This window comes from Mirounga angustirostris, unplaced genomic scaffold, assembly GCF_029215605.1.
Source record: "Mirounga angustirostris isolate CCGP_5_RB_7025 unplaced genomic scaffold, mMirAng1.0.hap1 SCAF_7, whole genome shotgun sequence".
NCBI classification, from domain to species: domain Eukaryota; kingdom Metazoa; phylum Chordata; class Mammalia; order Carnivora; family Phocidae; genus Mirounga; species Mirounga angustirostris.
Window position 1 is genome coordinate 59,912,988 of NW_026991715.1, and position 23,689 is coordinate 59,936,676.

Genomic DNA, 23,689 nt, shown 5'->3' on the forward strand with positions numbered 1-23,689 from the left:
TATATTTATTTCATTTATAATGAATACAATTTTGAGAATTCTTTTGGCATTCTGATTTGGCCTTGCATAATCAGATTAGATTGTATCTAAAACGTATTTTTTTTTAAAAAAGGTCTTCTTTCGATAGTAAATAAATAGAATTAAGTTATAGTTTTGGACTAAGGAGGAGGTATTTTCAGTGGGTCATACCAGGGGAATTCAAAAATTTCCTTTTAATTGGTGTAAAAGCCAGAATAACTTAGTATGGAAGAGATAAATAGATGATACATAATTTGTATTCCTTTGGGGACTTTTGAATGATTTTTCCGATGAAATTTAAGAAACTGTTCATAGACATGTGTGTTCACTTTAATAAAGTAATTACTAACTGATTTTTTAAGCATTTCAAAAGAATTTTAGAAAAAATTTATTTCAGGGGCGCCTGGGTGGTTCAGTCCATTAAGCGTCTGCCTTCGGTTTGGGTCAGAATCCCAGGGTCCCTGCCCAGCAGGGAGTCTGCTTCTCCCTCTGCCCCTGCCCGCACTCTCTCTCTCTTAGTCACGCTCTCTCTCAAATAAATAAGATCTTTAAAAAAAGAAAGAAAAAACTTATTTCACTTCCAAAAAAAAAACAAGTTTCCCTAAATGCTTGAAAATTTTTTTAAATGTCAGTATATCCATTCTGAAAATACTTCTGTGTGAGACTTTAGAATTTGGGTATATGATCCAGAATAATGACAAGTCTCATTGATTCGTTAAATTGGTGTTTTATAGTAAATGCTTTGTAAACACATCCTTATATGTAAATAATGGTCTTCTTAGATTAAAAGTGATGCTTTCATTTTCTTTGAAAGCACTGCTATTGTTCACTCCCTCTTTCTTTCTTTCTTTCTTTGGATCTAGGACAGAATGCTGATAATTTTACTATACTTTTTTTTATAGTCACAAATAGGTATACTTCTTTTGTCTCTCTCTCTTTCTCTGAATCATCCAACACTATCATTTTTCCTGATTGCAAATCAATTTCAGATGATTCACATTGCCTATTAAAATGCTGGGCCACATGCTTGTTATCTTCATCCAAGGTACACACAGGTACAGTAATACTTTTGAATCCCTAGAAAAATTGGCACTCTGAGCAAGTTGTTTATATCCTGTCCTTAAGTGGTATCCTTAGTATGTTCACTTTTTTCTGATTGCCCCCTATTTTTATTTTGTTATTCTTTTCTGTAAGTACTTAATAGATCCCAAATCAAGATTGGTATGTCTAAATTATTGAAAATCATCTTTACTTAGGCATGTTCAAATTTGTTGGCTCTGCTAATATTTATAATGCTATACATATATTTTATCTAAATAATCTTTATATGTTTATTTTTAACAAATCATGTTGAGCGACCATTTAAATTTACCCATTTAAAATGTACAATTCATGGTTTTTGATATTACATTATTTTTTCAAATTGTGATGAAATATATATAATACAAAATTTGCCATTTTAATCATTTGTAAGTGTATAATTCAGTGGCATTAATTACATTCACAATGTTATGTAACTGTAACCATTATTTCCAAGATTTTTTATCATGCCAAGCAGCGCTCTGCAGAGCAATAGCTCTCCCTACACCCAGCCCTTGGTAAGCTCTCATCTACTTTCTGCCCCAATGAATTTGACTATTCTAGATATTTCATATAAGTGGAATTGTAGGATATTTTACTTTTGTGTATGGATTATTTCACTTAGCATAAAGTTTTCAGGGTTCATCCATGTTGTATGTATCAGAATTTCATTCTTTTTTATAGCTGAATAATATTCCATGGCACATATGTACTGTATTGCTTTTATTAACCTGTGGATGGGCACTTGGGTTGTTTCCACCTTTTGGCTATTATAAATAATGCTACTCTGAATATTGGTGTACAGGAACCTGTGTTAATCTCTTTGCTTTGCATTCTTTTGGGTATATACTTAAGAGCAGTTACTTGGTGGTCAAATGGTAATTCAGCAGTCAGTGTTTTGAGCAACTACCAAAATGTTTTCTGCAGTGGGCTGTACTGTTTTACATTCCTGTCAGCGTTGTATAAAGTTTCCAGTTTCTCCACGTCCTTGCCAGTATTTGTAATATTCCATTTTTTTCTGATAATAGCCATCCTAGTAGGTGTGAAGTATAGTATGATCACTTTTAATTTTTAAAAATTTTTTTCCAAAACAGAGATCACTTCAGTATGGTACAAATGATTACATAAAAATTCAGGGTTTTCACAAATAGATTATGCTGTCTTCTAAATTTACTCATTACATAGATGGGTATTCATACTTTATATCATCTGTATAAAATCATGTATATATTAATATAAATTTAAATCCTAAAGAAGACAGAGCACTCAACATTGAGACTTATAGTCAATGAAATGAAACAAATACAAATAAGGAGTTAATAGTAAATAAGCATAATAATATTTTTAACTGTTATTAAAATTTTTTCTGTTCTAAATACTTTTTATTTTTCTATCAACTGAATTACAGTTGACATACAGTATTATATTAGTTTCAGGTGTACAACATAGTGATTCAACATTTATAAACATTATGGGGGCTCTTGGGTGGCTCAGACAGTTAAGTGTCAGACTCTTGACTTCAGCTTAGGTCAGGATCTCAGGGTTATGAGATTGAGCCCCACATTGGGCTCTGAGCTGGGTGTGATGCCTACTTAAGATTCTCTCCCTCTCCCTCTGCCCCTCCCCCGCTCAGGTGCATGTGCATGTTCTCTCTCTCTTAAAAAAAAAAAGAAGTAAACATGATGAAATACTTTCCATGATAAGTAGTTACCATCTGTCACCATAAAAGGTTACACAAAATTATTGACTATATTTCCTATGCTGTACTTTACATCCCTATGATTGATTTATTTTGTAACTGGAAGTTTGTACCTGTTAATCCCCTTCACCTATTTTTCCCATCCCTTCACTTCTGTACCACCCCTTCCAATACTCCTCCCCACCCCACCCCCAGCAACCATCATTTTGTACTCTGTATTTATGAGTCTCTTTCTGTTTTTTTTTTGTTGTTGTTGTTTGTTCATTTGTTTTTTAGATTCTGCATGTAGGTGAAATCATATAATATTTGTCTTTCTCTGACTTATTTCACTTAGCGTAATACCTTCTAGGTCCACCCATGTTGTTGAAAGTGACAAGATCTCATTCTTCTTTTGGCTGAGTAATACTGCATTGTGTGTGTATATACACACACACACATACACACACACACACCCATATCTTCTTTATCCATTCATTTATCAGTGTAAGATACTTAGGTTTCTTCTATATCTTGGGTATTGTAAATAATACTACAACAACCATAGGCATTCATACATCTTTTCCAATTAGTGTTTTGTTTTCCTTGGGTAAATAACCAGAAGTGGAATGACTGTATCATATGGTACTTCTATTTTTAGTGTTTTGAGGAATTCTCCATACTCTTTTCCATAGTTGCTATACCACTTTACATGCCCACCAACAGTGCAGGAAGGTTCCCTTTTCCCCACATTTTTGCCAACACTTGTTATTTCTTGTCTTTTTGAGGATAGCCATTGTGACTGGTATGAGGTGGTATCTCATTGTGGTTTTGATTTGCATTTGATGATTAGTGATATTGAGCATCTTTTCACATAGCTGTTGGCTATTTGTATGTTGTCTTTGGGAAAATGTCTATTCAGGTTCTTCTGCCCATTTTTTAATTGGATTGTTTTTTTGTGTTTTTTTTGAGTTGTATTGATTCTTTATATATTTTGGATATTAGTCTCTTATCATTTGTATTATTTGCACATATATTCTCCCATTCAGTAGATACTGCCTTTTCATTTTGTTGATGGTTTCCTTCACTGGGAAAAAGCTTTTTAGTTTGATGTAGTCCCATTTGTTTATTTTTGTTTTTGTTGCACTTGTCTAAGGAGACGTATCCAAAAAAATATTGCTAAGATTAATGTCCAAGAGTTTACTACCTGTGTTTTCCTTTAGGAGTTTTATGGCTTCAGGTCTTACCTTATGTGTTTAATCCATTTTGAATTTATTTTTATATATGGTGAAAGTGGTCCAGTTTCATTCTGTTGCATGTAGCTGTCAGTTTTCCCAACACCATTTACTGAAAAAACTGTCTTTTCCCCACTCCTTTGTCACTTCCTTCCTCCTTTGTCACAGATTAAGTAACCATATAAGAATGAGTTTATTTCTGGGCTCTGTATGATGTTCCATTATTCTGTGTGTCTCTTTTTGCGCCAGTACTGTACTATTTTGATTACCATAGCTTCACAGTAGAGCTTGAATCTGGAATTGTGATACTTCTGGCTTTGTTCTTCTTTCTCAAGATTGCTTTGGTTATTTGGGGTCTTTTGTGTTTCTGTATAAATGTTAGGATTATTCTAGTTCTGTGAAAAATACTGTTGGTATTCTGATAGGGATTGCATTGAATATGTAAATAGCTTTGGATAGTTTGGACATTTTAACAGTATTCTTTGAGTCCATGAGCATGATACATCTTTCCATTTGTTTGTATCAACATCAATTCATTTCATCAGTGTTTTATAGTTTTCATTATATGGGTCTTTTACCTCTTTGGTTAAGTTTATTCCTAGATGTTTTTTTCTTTTTTGATGTAATAGTAAATGGGATTACTTTCTTAATTCTCTTTCTGCTAGTTTATTATTAGTATCTAGATCTCTCTATATTAATTTTCTGTCTTGCAACTTCACTGCATTCATTTAATCTAACAGTTTTTTTGGTGGAGTCTTTAGGATTTTCTATATATATCACCATGTTATTTGCAAATAGTAACAGAGTGGATGCCTTTTTTTTCCTTTTTCTTGCCTGATTTTTGTGGCAGGGACTTCCAGTACTGTGTTGAATAAAAAAGGCAGGAATGGACATCCTTGTCTTCTTCCTCATCTTAGAGGAAAAGCTTTCACTTCTTCACCACTGTGTATGATGTTAACTGCAGGTTTGTCATATATGGCTCTCTCTTTACCCACTTTGTTGAGAGTTTTTAAAATGAATGATGTTGAATTTTGTGAAATGATTTCTCTGCATCTGTTGAGGTGATCATACGATTTTTATCATTCTCTTTGTTAATCTGGTGTATTATGTTGATTGATTTGAAGATATTGAGCCATCTTTCATCTCGGGAATAAATCTCACTTGATCATGGTGAATGATCCTTTTAATGTATTGTTGAATTTGGTTTGCTAATTTTTTTTTTTTGAGGATTTTTGCATATATATTCATCAGGAATATTGGCCTGTAATTTTCTTTTTTTGTAGTGTCTTTGGTTTTGGATACCAAATGAGTAATGCTGACCTTATAGAATGAATTTGGAAGCATTCCTTCTCAATTTTTTGCACTAGTTTGAGAAGAATAGGTATTAGCTCTTCTTTAAATGTTTGGTAGAACTCATCTGTGAAGCCACCTGGTCCTCAGCTTTTGTTTGTTGGGAGATTTTTTATTATTGATTCATTTTCATTACTAGTAATCAGTCTATTCAGATTTTCTATTTCTTCCTGATTTAGTCTTGGAAGATTTGTATGTTTTTAGGAATTTATCCATTTCGTCTAGGTTGTCCAATTTGTTGGCATATAATTTTTCATAGTAGTCTCTTAACAATCCTTTGTATTTTTGTAGTGTTGGATGTAATTTGTCCTCTTTTATTTCTGATTTTATTTATTTGAGTCCTCTCTCTTTTTTGCTTGATGTGTCTGATAAAGATTTATCTATCAATTCTGTTTACCTTTTCAAAGAATCAGTTCTTAGTTTCATTGATTTTTTTTTTCTGTTTTTGTCTCTATTTTGTCTATTTCCAGTCTGATCTTTATTATTTCCCTGCTTCTACTAACTTTGGGCATTGTTTGGTTGGTTTTTAGTGCCTTTAGGTATAAGGTTAGATGGTTTGAGATTTTTCTGGTTTCCTTGCAGTGGGCCTGTATTGCTTTAAACTTTTTTCTAAGGTCTTTTTTTACTTTGTCTCAAAGATTTTGAACTGCTGGGTTTCCATTTTCATTTGTCTGAATGTTTTTTTTTTTTAAATTTCCTTTTGATTCCTTTGTTGACCCATTGGTTGTTTGGTAATACGTTGTTTAGCCTGCAGGTATATATGTTTTTGTCCAGTTTTTTAAATTGATTTCTAGTTTAATACCATTGTGGTCAGAAAAGATACTTGATATGATTCCAGTCTTCTTAAATTTATTGAGATTTGTTTCATGGCTTAATATGTAATCCTGGAGAATGTTCATGTGTACTTGAAGAGAATGTATGTTCTGCTGTTTTTGATGAGGTGTTCTGTGTGTGTGTATTAAGCCCATCTAGCCTAATGTGTCTTTCACAGCCACTCCTTCCTTGATTGATTTTCTACCTGAATGATCTATCTATTGATGTAAGTGGGGGGTTAAAGTTCCCTAGTATGTTCACTTTTAAAACAGCCTGTGAGGTAATTGCAAACTAAGCAATTTACTTTGTAACACAGATACAATCTGCTAGAGCAGTATTGTACTTCTTTGGTAACTTTGTAAACAGGGTAATTTTGGGCCATTTATTTAATCCCTAACAGATAAACAAGTAATTAATTATATAGTGGCTTTTACTGCAAATCATTATGTCGTGGGTTTTTTTGTTGTTGTTTTGTTTTTTGTTTTTTTAAAGTAAGCTCTACACCCAGTGTGGAGCTTGAACTCATGACCCCAAGATCAAGAGTTGCATGCTCTGTGATTGAGCCAGCTACATGCCCCAGCAAGTTACTCTGTATTACAGGGGATATAACAATGAGTGAAAATTAGCCCTTCTCCTCAAGAAACCAAAAGCATGTGGGATATAAGACATGTATACCTACAAACCCTACAAAAGAAAAAGCACTCTATACATCCCTCAAAGATATACAGTGTATTGGAGGTGCTCACAATAGGGAGAGCCACAGCTAGGTCAGGCAGAAAGAGGACAGCAGTGTATGAGGTAGGCCTCAAAGGATGAGTGGGATTTCAATAGTGTGAAACTAGAGTATTAATTCAGGAGGTTACAGAAGGAGTATCTGACCCCAATCTATGGGAGGTTCACAGATGGTTTATAGGAAATGTTTAATGGAAAACATTAGACTGTTGCTTCTTGTCCTTTTGGCTAAGATCAAGTGTGGAAAACATTAGACTAAGAGATTGGTAAGTTTTTTAAAAACTCAAAATAAGAATTAAAATTTCAAAAATTCATTTCTTCATTTTTTCCCAGGTTTTAAAAAAGTTAAAATAATTTTGGCATAACAGGCATCTTATATTTATAAAAGCATCACTTCTTGAACTCAAGTACTAAGCTTTAATGGAAATAAATGTTTGGATTATTTTATTTAAGTACTGTACCATGGTTCTTTCCATAGTATATAGTACATAATTTTTTGTGTCATATACCACCACAGTATACACTGAGGAAGCAAGATTCCCTTCTGGACTTGTATCTTGGCTGTGACTCTTCTACAGATACTGAAAAGTTAATTTTAATTTTTGTTACATATTTACATATTACATATTTACATAATTCCCATTTGATCCTTAGGAAAACTTTGAGAGAAAAGGGCAACAAATACCTTGTTTCATGGGAAGTAAACTTGAGGGTTTTTTTGTTTTGTTTTGTTTTGTTTTAAAGATTTTATTCATTTACTTGAGAGAGAGTGAGAGAGAGCATGGGGGGGAGGGTCAGAGGGAGAAGCAGACTCCCCACTGAGCGGGGAGCCCGAAGTGGGTCTGGATCCTGGGACTCAGAAGGCAGATGCTCAACCCTCAGCTGACTGAGGCACCCCTAAACTTGAGGTTTTGTGTGGTGACCAGCCAGGTAGAAAGTAGTGGAATCAGTAGATACCAAATCTAGTGTTCTTTCTGTGTTGCTCCTAGAACTAAATATTTAGGTTAATGCAGTTCTCATAACTGGAAGAATAGCAAGTATTTAAGCTGTTCGGTTTTTAAAAATTATAATATTTTATCTTAAAGCTTTGTCCCTAATTTCATAAGGAATGTGAGCTATCAGTAGATATCACTCTGAAACATAGCAGGGAAATGATGAGCTTTTTGAGATGGTGATACTTAGAATTAGCCTGTCATGTTGTTGGAGCACTGATAAAAGAATCACCCTTTTCACATGGATATAATGGATTTCATACAGCATTTGAGCATTATGCACTGAATACTTATGTAATCTTTTCCCTCTAGGTGGCTCTCTGAGTCTGTATGGATTTGGACTACTGAGAAATGTGTGCTCTTCTACCTTTATTTTGCCTTCCTGCTCTGGGACTATGCATTACATTTTTTAAGTAATGAAATACGAAACCCATTGAAAATGTAACCTCAGGCACTCAATTTAAAACACATTTGGGAAAGGAAATAACAAAGCAAGTTAGAACAAACATTTGTTTGTTACATGCCCTTAAACTTGGGGGGAAAGGAGGAGAGACAGACAAGTGAACTGTGGTGGCACTGCACTGTGACAGGGTCTAGTAAGTAAAGGTTTATCAGATTTCTATAACATACTTCATTCTCTTGGGCTTAATCGTATGAACTCTGTTTCGAGATCATTTTCTTAAATATAGGAGTGGTAATTTATCTGTGTCTTTTATGTTCCACAGAAAACTTGGTTTTAAAAAGGGAATAGGGCGCTTGGGCGGCTCAGCTGGTTGAGTGTCTGACTCTTGGTTTTGGCTCAGGTCACGATCTCAGGGTTGTGAGATGGAGCCCTGCATTGGGCTTTGTGCTCAGGGAGGAGTCTGCTTGAGATTCTCTCTCTCCCTCTGCCCCTCCCCACTCGCTCACTCACTCTCAAGTCAATAGATCTTTTAAAAAAATTTTAAAAAGGAATAAAAATAATTACTTATGATTCTGAAAATTCCCAACATGAAGAAATGCTTTTGAAGATGTTGATCAAAATTACAGAACAGGAAGTGATCATGTAATGGAATGACGTTTGACAAACTATGAAGATTAATATTTCAGATCCCTTTGTGTTTATAAGCAAGGATCAGCAATTTTGTTTGGAACCATTTTTGTGTGTCATAACAATAACTTTGGATAATGCATAAAGATTATCCCTGGAGAGAGAAGGGAACGAAAAAGAGATACAATATAATGTTCAGTTCACCAGCATGTGAAAAAGTCATTTTCTCATCATTCTCTCCCAAGTATTAAAAGAATTAAATTACGATAGTGCCATAGTACTAGAAGAAAAGAATTTTAGGGTTTACCTAAAGTGTACTTGTCAGCACTCTCTTTTATTCCTTGACCCTTTTACACTTTGTTCCACTGTAATATGGCATTTGCCTTCACCACTATGTCAAAAGAACTTACGGCTGTCTGGGTATTTTTATCTTCCACCCTGGGCAGCTCTTTATTCCTTAATGTGGCTTTCTTCCCTTGGCACCTGTGAAAAAGTCTCTGGCTTTTCCCATTCCTCTTTTAATTATTCCTTGTTATTGTGGGTACCTCCTAGATATTAGTATCTTAACAGACTTTGGTACTTGACTCGCTTTCTTTTTTTCCTCCATGGACCATTTTATTTATGTCAGAGTTGCAGCTACCACTGATGTGCCATTGCTTTTCAAGTCCCTGTTTCCTGCCCATTCCTCTCTTGAGCTCCAAACCAAATCTTCACCTGCCTGCTATAGCAGGTCTAGAGTAGGTATCTAAACATTTGTGGAATGTATGAATGTTTAGAGCTTAGCATCTCCTTTCCCCTCTAAAGCAACCTGTCTTGTCTATTCTCTCTCTCTTGAAACAACTTCGCAGTATCTAAGCTTGACTTGAAAATCTTTGATTCATTCTCTTTTTCCTCATTCCATATTTACTCCACGAGTATCAGTCCCTATCCAGGATTGGGAAAAAGACTGACTTGGGTGCACTGCCCCGATGTTCCAAACCTGCTTTGATTGCATTTCAGGCAGGCTTTATTTAGACTTCATCAAAATGCAGTGTTAAGTTCCCTTTCTGTCTCTTCTGCCCACCCACCCAAGTTTGTAGGCATGTAATAAATAAATATTCTGTTTTATTATTCTTTTCTCAGATTTATATTAAATTGGCTGACTATTGTTACACTTCATAGTTTATGCCTCTTGCAACATATGCTAATAGAAAGAGTATTTTTGAACCTTGCTCTTGCAAATAAATCCCAAAGATTTAAGTGATAAATTAGTATGGATGGACAGTTCCCAAAAGTTTTTCTTTGTAAATCCTTTAGGACTTCCACTGTACACAAAAAGTAAAATGGTATACAGAGTGAGAGAGGATAGCAGAAGTATCTTTAAGAACATAAGTAGTGCTTGGTACATTAAATGATATCATTTGATTGTAATAGGGTTAGTGGTTTATATGTAGCCAACATAGAAATAGATAAGGTATTATTCTCTTTGAATTGTCTTACATAGTAAATTAATAAATTAAAGTCTGAATGTCTCTTGTGTTTAAACCATTCTCTGTAGTATCTTGAATAAGTAGGTACAGTGGGAAACATAGCCTTTTGCACTTGGTTAAGAAGTTTTAAAAATTATTTTTAGTTCGGCGTAAGCCTAAGTACCTCTCCCGCATTGGGGATAAAATGGAAAAGTCTGTGTTAGGAGAATACTTAAATACAATATTGTGTGCCAGTGTGGTGGCTGATGTTCTTGACCCTAGGAATCATGGCTGCAGTCTAGTCCTTTTATCTCTGGGTAAGGTTGAGAGTAATTGAAGAGTTGCTGAAAATGATTTTACAGATGACCACTTACTTTGTCCCCCTTTTTTGTGCCTCCATAGGTACATGGACTATACCGCACAACAGGTGCTAGTTTTGAGAAAGCCCAGCAAGAATTTGCAACGGGTGTGATGTCCAACAAAACTGTCCAGACTGCAGCTGCAAATGCAGCTTCAAGTGCAGCAACTAGTGCGGCTCAGAATGCTTTCAAGGGTAACCAGATTTAGAGAACCCTCCAGCAACACACGGTACCTTCTGACTGTACTTTTTCTCCAGTTACTGTATTCTATAAGTATTTTTATGTTCAAAACAGTACACACGGCATGTATATTTCCTGTTCACTTGTGCATGGGCTAAAACCAGAAAAACTTCCTTGTCTTATTATTTGCCTAGCAATTTAACATTTTGGTGCCCCCTGCAGAAAAAAAAATCACAAATATTCTCCATATTTTTTGGGGGATGAATGTTCAGCAAATTATTTCAGTGGTGACACACTGAAATTAATATGGTACTTATGATTAAAAATGCATTTAGTACTAGCTGCAGTCTTTCTTTCAAGAATCTTAGACTTAAGGATTACATATTAGAGCATTAAAGCGATACTTCATTCTGTTTTCCCCATTTATATTGAAAGAAATAGGCCATCAGGGACTTAGGGATTTTAAAATTGGCTTGCTTTTTAGCAGTTTTAGTCACCAGTGAAGAGCCTGTGTGCATTTCGTAGTAGATCGTGTAAATTTTATCCTTTTACTTTTGTTCCTTTTTTTCTTTTTTAGAGTAGTTGATATTTTGATATCAATCTCTGATCTTGCATGGGCACCACATTTCTTAAAAGAATTCGTATTTTGGCTTCTGCACTGCTTATGGTTGTAGGATTAGGGAGTTGCTGGTAGAATCAAAGACGTGGTTTTCTGCAATAGTTTCTTTTAAATAAAAATTTATTGGGATGCAATTTGAGAACATAATATGCAGTGCATTATCCAAAAAAGGGTAGATAATCAATGAGATAGAATGTAGTAATGATAATACTTTTTTTTTTTTTTAATTTTCAGTATTCGTATCATAGTAGAATATTACAGTATGGAAACTTTGGTATATTCTTGTGGCTACTCATTTTAACTGAATTGAGATTGTGTTTGGCAGCTCTTTTTTGGGGAGTGTGTGTGTGATTTTTAAGAGGGTATTAAAGTTAGACTAACTCCTTGTCCAAAAAGAACATACAGTATTTCAGGGATTTTTCTTTTAGCCTCTCATCTGTAGTGGGATTAAAAAGAAAAAGACGCTGTTGTTTCACATATACTTGAATCCCTAATTCACCTCAGTCTTTCAATTTTTGAGACAGACTGAATACATTAAAATTTTTCAGCAATAGGAAAAACATTTAACCTGCACCAAACAAGAAAATACAAATACAGTTAAATGCATTAATTATGACTACAACCACATTAAAATTGTTACTATGCAGCTTAGGATTTAATTCTTACAGTATACTTGGTTTGAAACTTTGAATCATCTTTAATACTGATTAAATGACTCAAAGACATTTGTAAAGTCATTATATACTGTGTTTTGGAAGTCATCAGCTAATTTAAGATTGCAGAATAATCAGTGATTTTTTTAATTTGACTTTTAAGTAAGGATAGTCTCTTGGATTATATTATTTGAGACTGCAGATCCTTTTTAAAAAGAATCAAATGGGCATAAATTCATTCTTTTCCCCGAACCTGGGGATAAATGAATTTAGCGTTGGGGGTGGGATGATGAGTTCTCACTATTTATGAGGGAAGCTTTGTGTGATACTAAGTAACATGGAGCCATCTAGATGGTGTTTACATTTGATTTATTGAAGTAATATACTTGGAAGATATTTCCTTTATTCTGCTTAAAATAGGATTCAGAATATGAATTTAAAGCTGTTTTTATGAGTATTTCTGATCAGTGATAATCTCCCTACTTTCTCAAATAAGCCAGTTTTAGTTTATCAGATTCTATAATCTTACTGAAAATCTGTTTTATCACAGTGTGCTTTACTAGGTGTGTATTTTACAAACATTCAGAACACTAACCACAAAATATAGGAGTACTTATGTTCATCATTAATTTATATCTCAAGTCCATTTCTTTTTTTCTTTCAACTACAAATGAATATAGAGACTTGAAAAATACTGAGATACTTTCCTTCAAGAATAGGAAGGCTTCTGTCTGTCTTGTAGCAATCCCCAAAGGTAGCATTGTTAAGTAGCAAATAATTAAAACCAACAGTACCTTTTTGTGTGTGGATGGGGAAAATGTTTTAAAATCCCCTTCCTGGGGTTCATACGAGCTTACGAGAGAAAATTGTTTTTTAAAAACATAAATGTGCATTAAAATGATGGCAATAACAGTTTGGTAAGGTATGGGGATTTTAAATTCTTACATTCTCTGTTCTCCTAACAATAATGAGTAAATGGTCACATTTTCCAGCAAGAGATTGGCATTTTTTAATGTTTTATATTTAATACTAACATGACCCAGTATCACAGTCATGAAATGGTCTTCATTGTTGTAAGCATTCGTGTCCTTTTTCAGTTTGCAATATTAAATTGTGGCTATTTTATTTAAAACTAAAATTTGAACACTGGAAAATCATTGCTCAGTGATTTGTAATTTGGGACTTGGATTATTTATCTAGGGATGTTTGTATATTTTGTCAATGAGTAATATTGCGCTGCCATCATAATGAGCGTCATGGTTCTATATAAATGCCCTCCATCTGTCCCTCTAATGTTGCATGTTTTCAGTGGTTTGGAAGTTTTGTATATTTATTGTATTAACACAGAGTGTCATAAAATAAAATGCTGTTTACTGGATGTTAGTTTGTCTAATTTTAAACCCGATGTTAGCATTTCAGAGGTAGAGATTATGCTGTGGGCTTTATGTATATAGAAATTTCACATTTGATTTTTAAAGAATCTATGTATAATTCTATCATGTGCTGAACAAAATAATATAAAAGTCTTCATTAAAAATTGAGCAACATAAAATGACAATTTTTCTGTTGGATTAGACCTTTTAGGTGATGGAACATGAGCTTCACTCATATTTTGATCACTTCAAGGTCAAAATACACATAGTATCTAGAAGTTAGTGAGATTCAAAATGGAAAACGTGTTTTGTGGCTCAAGTTTTTCCTTGTGGGTTAAAATGGATGCTTCTGTACTAGTATTGTATTGATTAGCTTGAACTTGTGTTCTGTTTCCTGACCTAGCTACCTGTTGCTGTTTTATGTACTGATGAAAGTACCTATTTGTTGTTGGATTTTTCACCTGGGTTATCTAAAGAGGATGTAAAAATCTAAAATGTTCATGTTGAATCTTATTTTGAGAAATATGTGTTAAATTAAAATAGGACCAGCATTTTTAATTTTCTGGGTGTTATCCAAAAAGTGAGTTTGGATTTTTATTGGATATATCTTCTTCTATAAATCATGTTGAGCTAATGTATAGTTGACATTTTATGGGGAATTTATGTTAAATTGAGTTTATTAGTTTCTGTAATTTATTTGTACTAGCATAATGCTTTTATGGTTATTGCTATGTCTTTTTCTGAAAATGCTGACACATTAGCATTTAATTTTATGTCTTTACTGGTAAAAATCTATGTTTAAACTGTTTATATGCAGAGTTTGTTACAGTTTTGCACATTTTCCCTGTTAGAATTACTGTGGCCGTCAAACACCATTTCACTGTATTTCCTTCCATTTTTCCTTTAAGGAAAATGTTTAGAGGGATTTTTTGATTCCATGTGATTAAGAGCTTTAGAAGTGAAATAAAAGTGGTTAATGTAAAAATAATGGTTAAAAATTTAAAAATGCCTTACTTTGATAGATTTTCAAGTACCATAGTATAAATTTATTTAGAGTAGAATAATATAGTGTAAAACGTTAGAGTTGTTTTGAAAACTTGTTTATTAAACTAAAAAGTTACATCTCAATTGTTAAATATTATGGAAAGTAAAGTATTTCCACTAGAATTTTTGGGTACATTTTATAAAACAGCGTACATTTTTGTATTGATGGGTGTTTTAAAACCTTACTTTTAGGGCTTTGTCGCAGTACAGAGAGAGCTAGAAAGAAATCTATAGAAATTTTCTAAACCAGACATTGCCACTAATCTATGCTAGATAAATATCTTTAAAGATTCTAGGAAAATAGGGAAAGACCCTTCTCTAGTGTTCTTACCCTTCCTGTCAGTTTCATATTTACAGTTTAACTTTGTGGTTTTGGTAAGACAAAGCCTTCAACCTGTAGAGTTTTCTTTAGCACTGTTTATATTTTCAAATGGCAAGGGAGATAGGAGCCACCATGTAGCAGTGTAATGAGTGTTAAATTTTATGTTTATCTAAATCTTGATTTATTTTTCAGCTTATCTTTTTTTTTAATTTTTAATTTTTTTTTTTTTTTTATCTACTTAAGTGATGGCTACACCCCATGTAGGCCTTGAACTTAGGAACCAGAGATCAAGAGTAGCATGCTCTGTGGACTGAGGCACCAGCCAGGTGCCGCATCAGCTTATATCTTTCTGGGCTTGTATGGCTGATGGGGTAGTTAAGACCTTCCTGCCACTAAAACCCATTTTTTCTCTAATAGGACAAAAAATAGTTAATCCTCTTCAAGTTAGTAATGTTTCATATACTTGTATAAGATTAGTCTGAATATTATTTTCTCTACATTTATACTAAGTTACAATTTGTAGAATCATAGCATGCAAATTTTATTTTTTAATTCTTTAGTTATTTAAAATAGCCCTTACATGTAATCCTAGAATTCCTCCAGAACTCAGTCGGTATTTTGTAGGCCAGTGTATCTTAAGATTATCTCAAGATAAATCATAGTTGTGAGTAGTTGTTACTGGTAGCAGTTTATGGTATTCTTTAGCTGTTTCTTCAGCCAAAAATCACTGTCTTTTATCTGGTCATAGCAGTTCCTACAATATTATAGTCTACACAGAAACTCAGTCCACTGGTCATACACATTCCTCAAACTAATTTTTTCTAGTTTGAAAGTCTTATATACCTGTTAGAAAACAATTGTAAAATAATAAATGAGAAAAAAATAATACATAGTTCTGTCATCTAGGGATATCACTGCCAATGTTTTATTGTATTTTTCCATCCTTTTTCTATGCATACGTTTTTTTAGAGAATTAAGGAATATAAACAGTGTGGATTTTTTAATCTTATTTTCCCTCCTTTAGCATTATGTCATAATGGCCTGATAGTTTAGCTTCTAAAACTACAATTAATACATACTTCAACATAAACTTTAGAAAATATAAGCAAAAGAAGATAAAGTTGCTCGTAATTTTATACCAATAAATAACTGCTATTAAAATTTGGCTTATATGTTTCTATTAATTTTCTAGGAAGACAGCTTTTATCCTAAAATTAAAAAGTTAAGTTTCCCTTCCGCATTCTTGTAATAGGTCCTGTGGGGGTGTTTATCTAGCTCTCACAAGCCTCATCTCTTTGGGCCCCTTAAGACCACACTGGTACAAGTTGTCATCTAGCCATAGCAGACTTAGACTTGGCTCATTAAATGATAAAAATGCACAATTAGGATGAAACACATAAAAAATATCCTAATAGCTTTCCATTTCCTGTATGAGGCCCAGCAACTCACCCATATTTCATCCCATTATCCCAGTAATACTCTTACTCTGTTTTCTCTCTGACCTATCTTGAGTTGGTTTCCTATTACTTTTAAAAGGAGAATTTAAGTGGTTTGTAATCTTTTTAAAACTATGATACGAATATATGTTGAACTTTTTTCATATTCTCAATATATTTCTATAACATTTAATACCTGTATAGCTACCCTTATATGCATGTGTCATGTTATTTTTTAATTAAAAATTTATTGAGGTATAATTGACGTAACATTAAAATAGTTTCAGGTGTACAACATAATGATTCAGTATTTGTGTACACTGAAATGATCACCACACTAAGTCTAATTACCACCCATCACCATACATAGTTACAAAACTTTTTTTTGTGATGAGGATATTTAAGATCTATTCTCTTAGCAACTTTCAAATATTCACTACAGTATTTTTAACTGTAGTCACCATGCTGTACATTACATCCCCATGACTTACTTATATTAATACTGGAAGTTTGTACCTTTTGACTCCCTTCACCCACTTCCCCTACCCTCTGTACCCTCCTCCTCTGGCAACCACCAGTCTGTTCTCTGTATCTATGAGCTTGGCTTTTATTGTTTATTTTGTTTTGGGGGTGGGGGGGGAATTTTTTTTTTTTTTTTTTTTTTTAGATTCTGCATATAAGTGAGATCATACAGTATTTGTCTTTCTGTGATTTATTTCACGTAGCATAATGCCTTCCAGGTCCATAAATGATGGTGCAATGGCCAAGATTCCATTTGGGGGTTGGGGGCTGAGTAATATTCCAGTATTCCAAATGCACATATCGCAGATATTTTCTCCCATTCAGTAGGTTGCCTTTTCATTTTGTTGATGACTTCATTTGCTATGCACAGGCTTTTTAGTTTGATGTAGTCCCACTTGTTTGTTTTTGCTTTATTGCCTTTGCTTTTGGAGTCAGATTCAAAACATCATTGCCAAGGTCAGTGTGAAGGAGCTTACCACCAATGTTTTCTTCTAGGAGTTTTATGGTTTCAGGTCTTACATTCAGTTCTCTAATCAATTAATTTTTGTGTATGGTATAAAATAGTGGTCCAGGGGCTCCTGGGTGGCTCAGTCGTTAAGCGTCTGCCTTCGGCTCAGGTTGTGATCCCAGGGTCCTGGGATCAAGCCCCGCATCGGGCTCCCTGCTCGGCGGGAAGCCTGCTTCTCCCTCTGCTTGTGTTCCCTCTCTCGCTGTGTCTCTCTCTTCAAATAAATAAATAAAATCTTTAAAAAAAATAAAATAGTGGTCCAGTTTCATTCTTTTGCATGTGGCTGTCCAGTTTTCCCAACACCATTTATTGAAGAGACTGTTCTTTCTCCACTTATATTTTTGCCTCCTTTGTCATAGGTTAATTGGCCATGTATGTATGAGTTTATTTCTGGGCTCTCTGTTGTGTACTATTGATCTGTCTGCTTTTATGCTAATATCATACTGTTTTGATTACTGTAGCTTTGTAATATAGTTTGAAATCAGGGAGTGTGATGCCTCCAGTTTTGTTCTTAAGTTTTCTTTGGTTATTCAGAGTCTTTTGTGGTTCCATACAGACTTTCCTATCATTTATTTCTTTGAAAATTGCCATTTGAATTTTGATAGGGATTGCATTGACTCTGTAGATGGCTTTGAGTAGTATGGACATTTTATTTTTTTAAAAGATTTTATTGGAGAGAGAGAGTGAGCATGAGCAGGAAGAGAGGCAGAGGGCAGAGGGAGAGGGAGAAGCAAATGCCCCACTGAGCAGGGGGCCCAATGTGGGGCTCAATCCCAGGACCCTGGGATGATGACCTGAGCTAAAGGCAGACGCTTAACCGAGCCACCCAGGCACCCCTAGTGTGGACATTTTAGCATTATTAATTCTTCTAATCCATGAGCAGAGAATATCTTTCCATCTGTTAGTGTCATCTCTGATTTCTTTCATCAGTGTCTTATTCTTTTTGATGCAGTTGTAAATGGGATTGTTTCCTTGATTTCTTTTTGTGATAGATTGTTGTTAGTGTATAGAAACACAACAGATCTTTTGTATATTAACTTTGTATCCTGCAATTTTACTGAATTCATTTATTCTAACATTTTTCTGTGAAGTCATCAGGGTTTTCTGTATTTAAAATCATGTCACCCATAGATATAGTTTTATTTCTTCCTTTTCAGTTTGGGTACCTTTATTTCTTTTTCTTGCCTTCTTGCTTTGGTAAGATTGCCAATGGTGTTTTGAATAAAAATGGTGAGAGTGGCATCCTTGTCTTACTCCTGAACTTAGAGGAAAAGCTTTCAGCTTTTCACTATTGAGCATGGTGTTAGCTGTGGGCTTGTCATATATCACCTTGTCATATTATCATCTTTATTATAAAGGGTATGTTCCCTCTATACTCACTTTGTTGAGAGTTTTTATCATAAAAGAATGTTGAATTTTGTGCAGTGTTTTTTCTGCATCTATTAAGACGATCATATGATTTTTATCATTCATTTTGTTAATGTGGTATAGTTGTGGTGATTGAACCATCCTTGCATCCCTGGAATAAATTTTACTTGATCATGGTATATGATTCTTTTAATGTATTGTTAAATTTTGTTTCCTAGTATGTTTTTATGACTTTTGCATTTATGTTTATCAGGGATATTGTCCTGTAATTTTCTTTTCTTGTGGTGTTCTTATCTGATATTCGTTAGGGTAATGCTGGCCTCATAAAATGAGTTTGGAATCATCCTCTCTCTTTTTTTTTGAAGAGTTTGAGTATGATCGGTATTAATTCTTTGAATGTTAGGTAGAATTCACCCATAAAGCCATCTGGTCCTATGCTTTGATTTGTTGGAGGTTTTGATCACTGATGCACTCTCCTTACTAGTAATCAGTCTATTCAGAGTCTCTGTTTTTTCATGATTCAGTCTTGGAAGGTTGTATATTACTAGGAATTTACCCATTTCTTCTAGGTTGTCCATTTTATTTGCATATAATTGTTTATAATAGTCTCTTAACATCCTTTGTATTTCTGGGGTATCTTTGTAAAGTCTTCTGATTTTATGGATTTGGTAAGTCTAGCTAAAGGTTTGTCAATTTATGTTTATATTTTGAAAGAAACCAGTTATCAGTTCCATTGATCTTTTTTCTTGTTTTTAGTCTCTGTTTCATTTATTTCGTATTATTTTTTCTTTCTAACTTTGGTCTTTGCTTGTTCTTCTTTTTCTAGTAACTTGAGGGATGAAATTAGATAGTTTGAGATTTTTTTGCTTCTTAAGGTAGGCCTGTATTACTATGAACCTCTCTCAGAACTGTTTTTGCTGCATCACATACATTTTGGTGTGTTGTGTTTGCATTTTTTGTTTATCTCAATGTATTTTTGATTTCTCCTTTGATTTCTTTATTGACCCATTGGTTGTTCACAGTTGCATGTTTAATCTCCACATTTTTGTGAATTTCCAGTTTTATTCTTGTAATTGGTATCTAGTTTCCTATCACTGTGGTTGGAAAAGATGCTTGATATGAATTGTTCTCTTAAATTTATTAAGAATTGTTTTTGGGCGCCTGGGTGGCTCAGTTGGTTAAGCGACTGCCTTCGGCTCAGGTCATGATCACAGGGTCCTGGGATCGAGTCCCACATCAGGCTCCCAGCTCAGCGGAGAGCCTGCTTCTCCCTCTGACTCTCTCCTCTCTCATGCTGTTTCTCTCTCGCTCGCTCTCTAATAAATAAATAAAATCTTTAAAAAAAAAATTGTTTTTGTAACCTTACATATATATGATCTATCCTGGAGAATGTTTCATGTGCACTTGAATGAGTTTTCTGCTGCTTTTGGATGGAATGCTCTGTATATATCTAATAAGTCCCATCTGGTCTAATGTATCATTCAAAGCCAGTGTTTACTTAATGGTTTTTCTGTCTGGATGATCCATTCGTTGAATGTCTTACTATAATGTTCTACTAATATTGCATTGTGTTATTTTGTCTCTCTTTCCCTTTAGATCTGTTAATATTTGCTTTATATATTTAGATGTTCATGTGTTGGGTGCATAAATATTTGTAAATATGTCTTCCTGTTGGATTGACCCATTTATCATTATGTAATGCCCTTCTTTGTCTTTTTTTAGTGTCTTTATTTTAAAGTCTATTCTGTCTCATGTAAGTATTATTACCCCAGTTTTCTTTTGGTTATTTTTACATGGGAGATATTTTTATACCTTTACTTTCAATCTGTGTGTGTCCCTTACATCTGAAGTGAATCTCTTATAGACAGCATAAAGTTGGGTCTTGTTTTTTTTTTTTACCCAACATTCAGCCACTCTTATGTCTTTTGATTAAAAAATTCAGTCCATTTACATTCAAAGTAATTATTGATAGTTATATACTTACTGCCATTTTGTTAATTGTTTTCAGTTCTTATTTCTTGTTACTCCATTAAGTTCTGATTTTCAGGTTTTTGTGTTAATAATTTATCAGGGAATGTATTTGTTCCTAAGTTTGGGGGCTTAGCCTTTTGTTCTTTCTTTAGGACAAATTGCTAGGTCAAAACTTAAGCTTTTTTTTTTTTTTTTTAAGTAAACTCTACCCGCAGTGTGGGGCTTCAACTTAAAACTCCAAGATCGAGTGCCATGCTCTACCGACTGAGCCAGCCAGGTGCCCAAACAAACGTATTTTTAAAGACCTTTGATGTGCACTGCCAAATTGTTCCAGAAAATTTTATCAGTTTATGCTCCATCAGTATTGTCTGCAGTGGCTTCTCTCTCCACACTCTGCCAACATTGCATGTTCCTTTTCTAAAGTCTTTGCCACCAGTAGGTTTTGACATATAGGTTTGTTTTCTTAGATTCTGCTGTCCCAGAGATGATGGGCTAAGTCACACTAACCTCCTTATGTTTTTGGTTTTGCTAAATAGGAGTGACTATGTATATTGCATCCACAGAGAAATCTTCCTCTTCCCGAAAGCACTAAGTTAAAGATAATTAGGATGGAAAAAGAAATGGTGGCCTCAGGTAGCCAATCCATTGAGCCTCTCTCGGTAAAATTAGATTGGTTTTAACAAGTTATGTTATTCTTCACAAGTTTTTAGCACAACTCTTAATTTTTAAGATTAAATGACAGTCTGGGCAGACAGAACATTCTCTTAATTTTCTTCTAGTAACTTTACTTATTGAGGACTTTATACCAGAGAGTGTACTAACTGCTTTAATACATCACTTAATCCTCACACCAGACCTATGAAATAATTTCTATTATGGCCCCATTTTTATAGATGAGTAGAAAATTATCCCAGTCATTCAGTGAGCGCTGGTGAAGGGGCAGCTAGACCCATGTTCTCTGACTCCTGCTATATATGGGGCTGCCTCTGCCATGGTACCCATGGTATCACTTCTCTCCAACTCTGTTCCATCTTTCCACATTCATATCCATAATTCATATCCATCCTCTAGGGACAGTGGACCCTAGGAAAAAAATCAGTACCCAAGAAAAAAAAATTACAGCATGTATTTGAAGTCTCTGCACCAAGGCCTAGTTCTCCAACATGTGGGTTAGTACCTGCTGTACCATTACCAAATAGTCTTTGGCATTTGTGTGTATGTTTGGAGAAACTTTAGTTGAAGTCAAATCCTTATTAGGTTAACTACAAAGAAAATAGGCTTTTTAGCTAATAATAGCTGCTTACCCTGGATGAGAGATTATTTATAATAATAACTAACAAATAATCATCTGCTTACCCACAGTCATATATCCTGATGAATTTTTAGGGGCACTTTATAGGATTGAGTGAGTTGAGACCTTCTTCTAAGGTAAGAAGAACTAGCAGGTCTTTCTCTGAAAGGGAGGAAAGAGCAGTTTTTATCAGTTGTCATCTTATGGTGTGGTCTTTTTGGAGTTGTACTTAGAAGTTATTCCAAGATTTAACTACACAGAGATGTTGGTGTTCCCCCAGGATTTGTATTGGCCTTATTTTCATCATGTACATTTTAGGTACAAGGAAACTACCACTGTTTGAGAATATAGACTTGGGTGTCAGACCTGTCTTTGAGCCTTGGCTTTGCCACTTACTAGCTTTTTAACCTAGGGTAAATTCAGTTTAGTTCAGTTCCTTGAGTAACAGCTTATCTGTAACATAAGGATAATTTCTGTTCATAGGGTTTTGATGAATAAATGAATTAAGTGCTTAACACAGTATGTGCACATAGAAAGTACACAGTAATTAAGAACTCTTATTGTCTGTCATGCATATTGATGACTTCCAGATCTCTTTGTCTAAACTGGTCTTCTCTCCAGAGTATATTCCTGGCTGCACACAGGACTTCTGGCAGCCTAAGCCGAACCTTTCCACCTTTATACTGTTTCTGCTCCTCTCTGCTTTCTGATGTTGCTGATTATCATCACTTTCCGCCCAGTCTGCCCAAGCTAAATACCTGGGAGTCATTCTGGATTCTTTCTTCTCCTTTCCTCTCCTCCCACTCTCAAGCCCCCCACTTCTAACTAGTCACCAAACTGTCCATTCTTTTTCCAAAGCATCTCTAATTCATCTCATGATCTTCACGAACACCTGCCTTAATTCAGGCTTTCTTCTCTTGAGAATAAGTCATAGTGGTTTCCCCCTTAGGCACTTGGTTGACTGCTTGCCTGTAGGTTTAACAATCTAAAGGAGTTAGATTTTTCAGGATATTTGACTATAAAAAGCCAAAGAGGTGCTAATATCTACATGTTACTTGATTGACTTTTCCTTTCCATGTGGTTTTACTGCTTCCTCTTACTTATGCTTTTATCTACATCCTGTGTACCTCAGCAAAAAGAGCAGTTCACAGCTTCAAGACTTATCTTGCAGAACTCTCCACGGTGAGGAAGAAGCTGCAAGGAAGAAGATAGTAGAACGGACAGCAGCCAAATGATTAAGCAGCCGATAGGGACTCTGAGAGAAAGGCAATTACTGGTTCTTGCTGCTCTGAAGAGTAGGCTACACGTTGGCTTTGATGCCATTGTTCTTTAGTGTTTGAGGGTTGAAAGGGTAGTGAATTAATGGAAACTACTGAAATAACCCCCTTAAAATAACTCCTATTTTTCGATAGTAAGACTGTTCTTCAGTGGATTAAGGTTAAGGAAAGACTTTTAAGGAGAGCTAGCAGTAAGCTGAATGCAGTGTTCCAGGAAGATCGGTCGTGGGAAGTTGATCCAGTAGCACAATTGCCAAGTCAAAACTAAGGATGAAATGCGAAGCACATGTGAGGGTTTCCCAGCCTCTGCTGACACGTAAAGCTAGGGTCCTTTCTCTTTTCGATGAAAGATGTGAAAGCTGAAAAAGCAAGTGAAGATTTCCAATTTTGCTT

General features: G+C 34.6%; 1 protein-coding gene across 2 annotated transcripts in view; it reads left to right on the forward strand.

Annotated features, from left to right (window-relative positions):
- SCAMP1 (secretory carrier membrane protein 1) overlaps positions 1–13,562 on the forward strand; it is a 123,984-nt gene extending 110,422 nt beyond the window's left edge. For both annotated transcript variants that reach the window (XM_064596281.1, XM_045897012.3), the window contains one exon: positions 10,776–13,562. In XM_064596281.1, the coding sequence (XP_064452351.1) occupies positions 10,776–10,940 (165 nt within the window). In that variant the 3' untranslated portion in view covers positions 10,941–13,562. The remainder of the gene's footprint in view (positions 1–10,775) is intronic.
- The last annotated feature ends 10,127 nt before the right edge of the window (positions 13,563–23,689 follow it).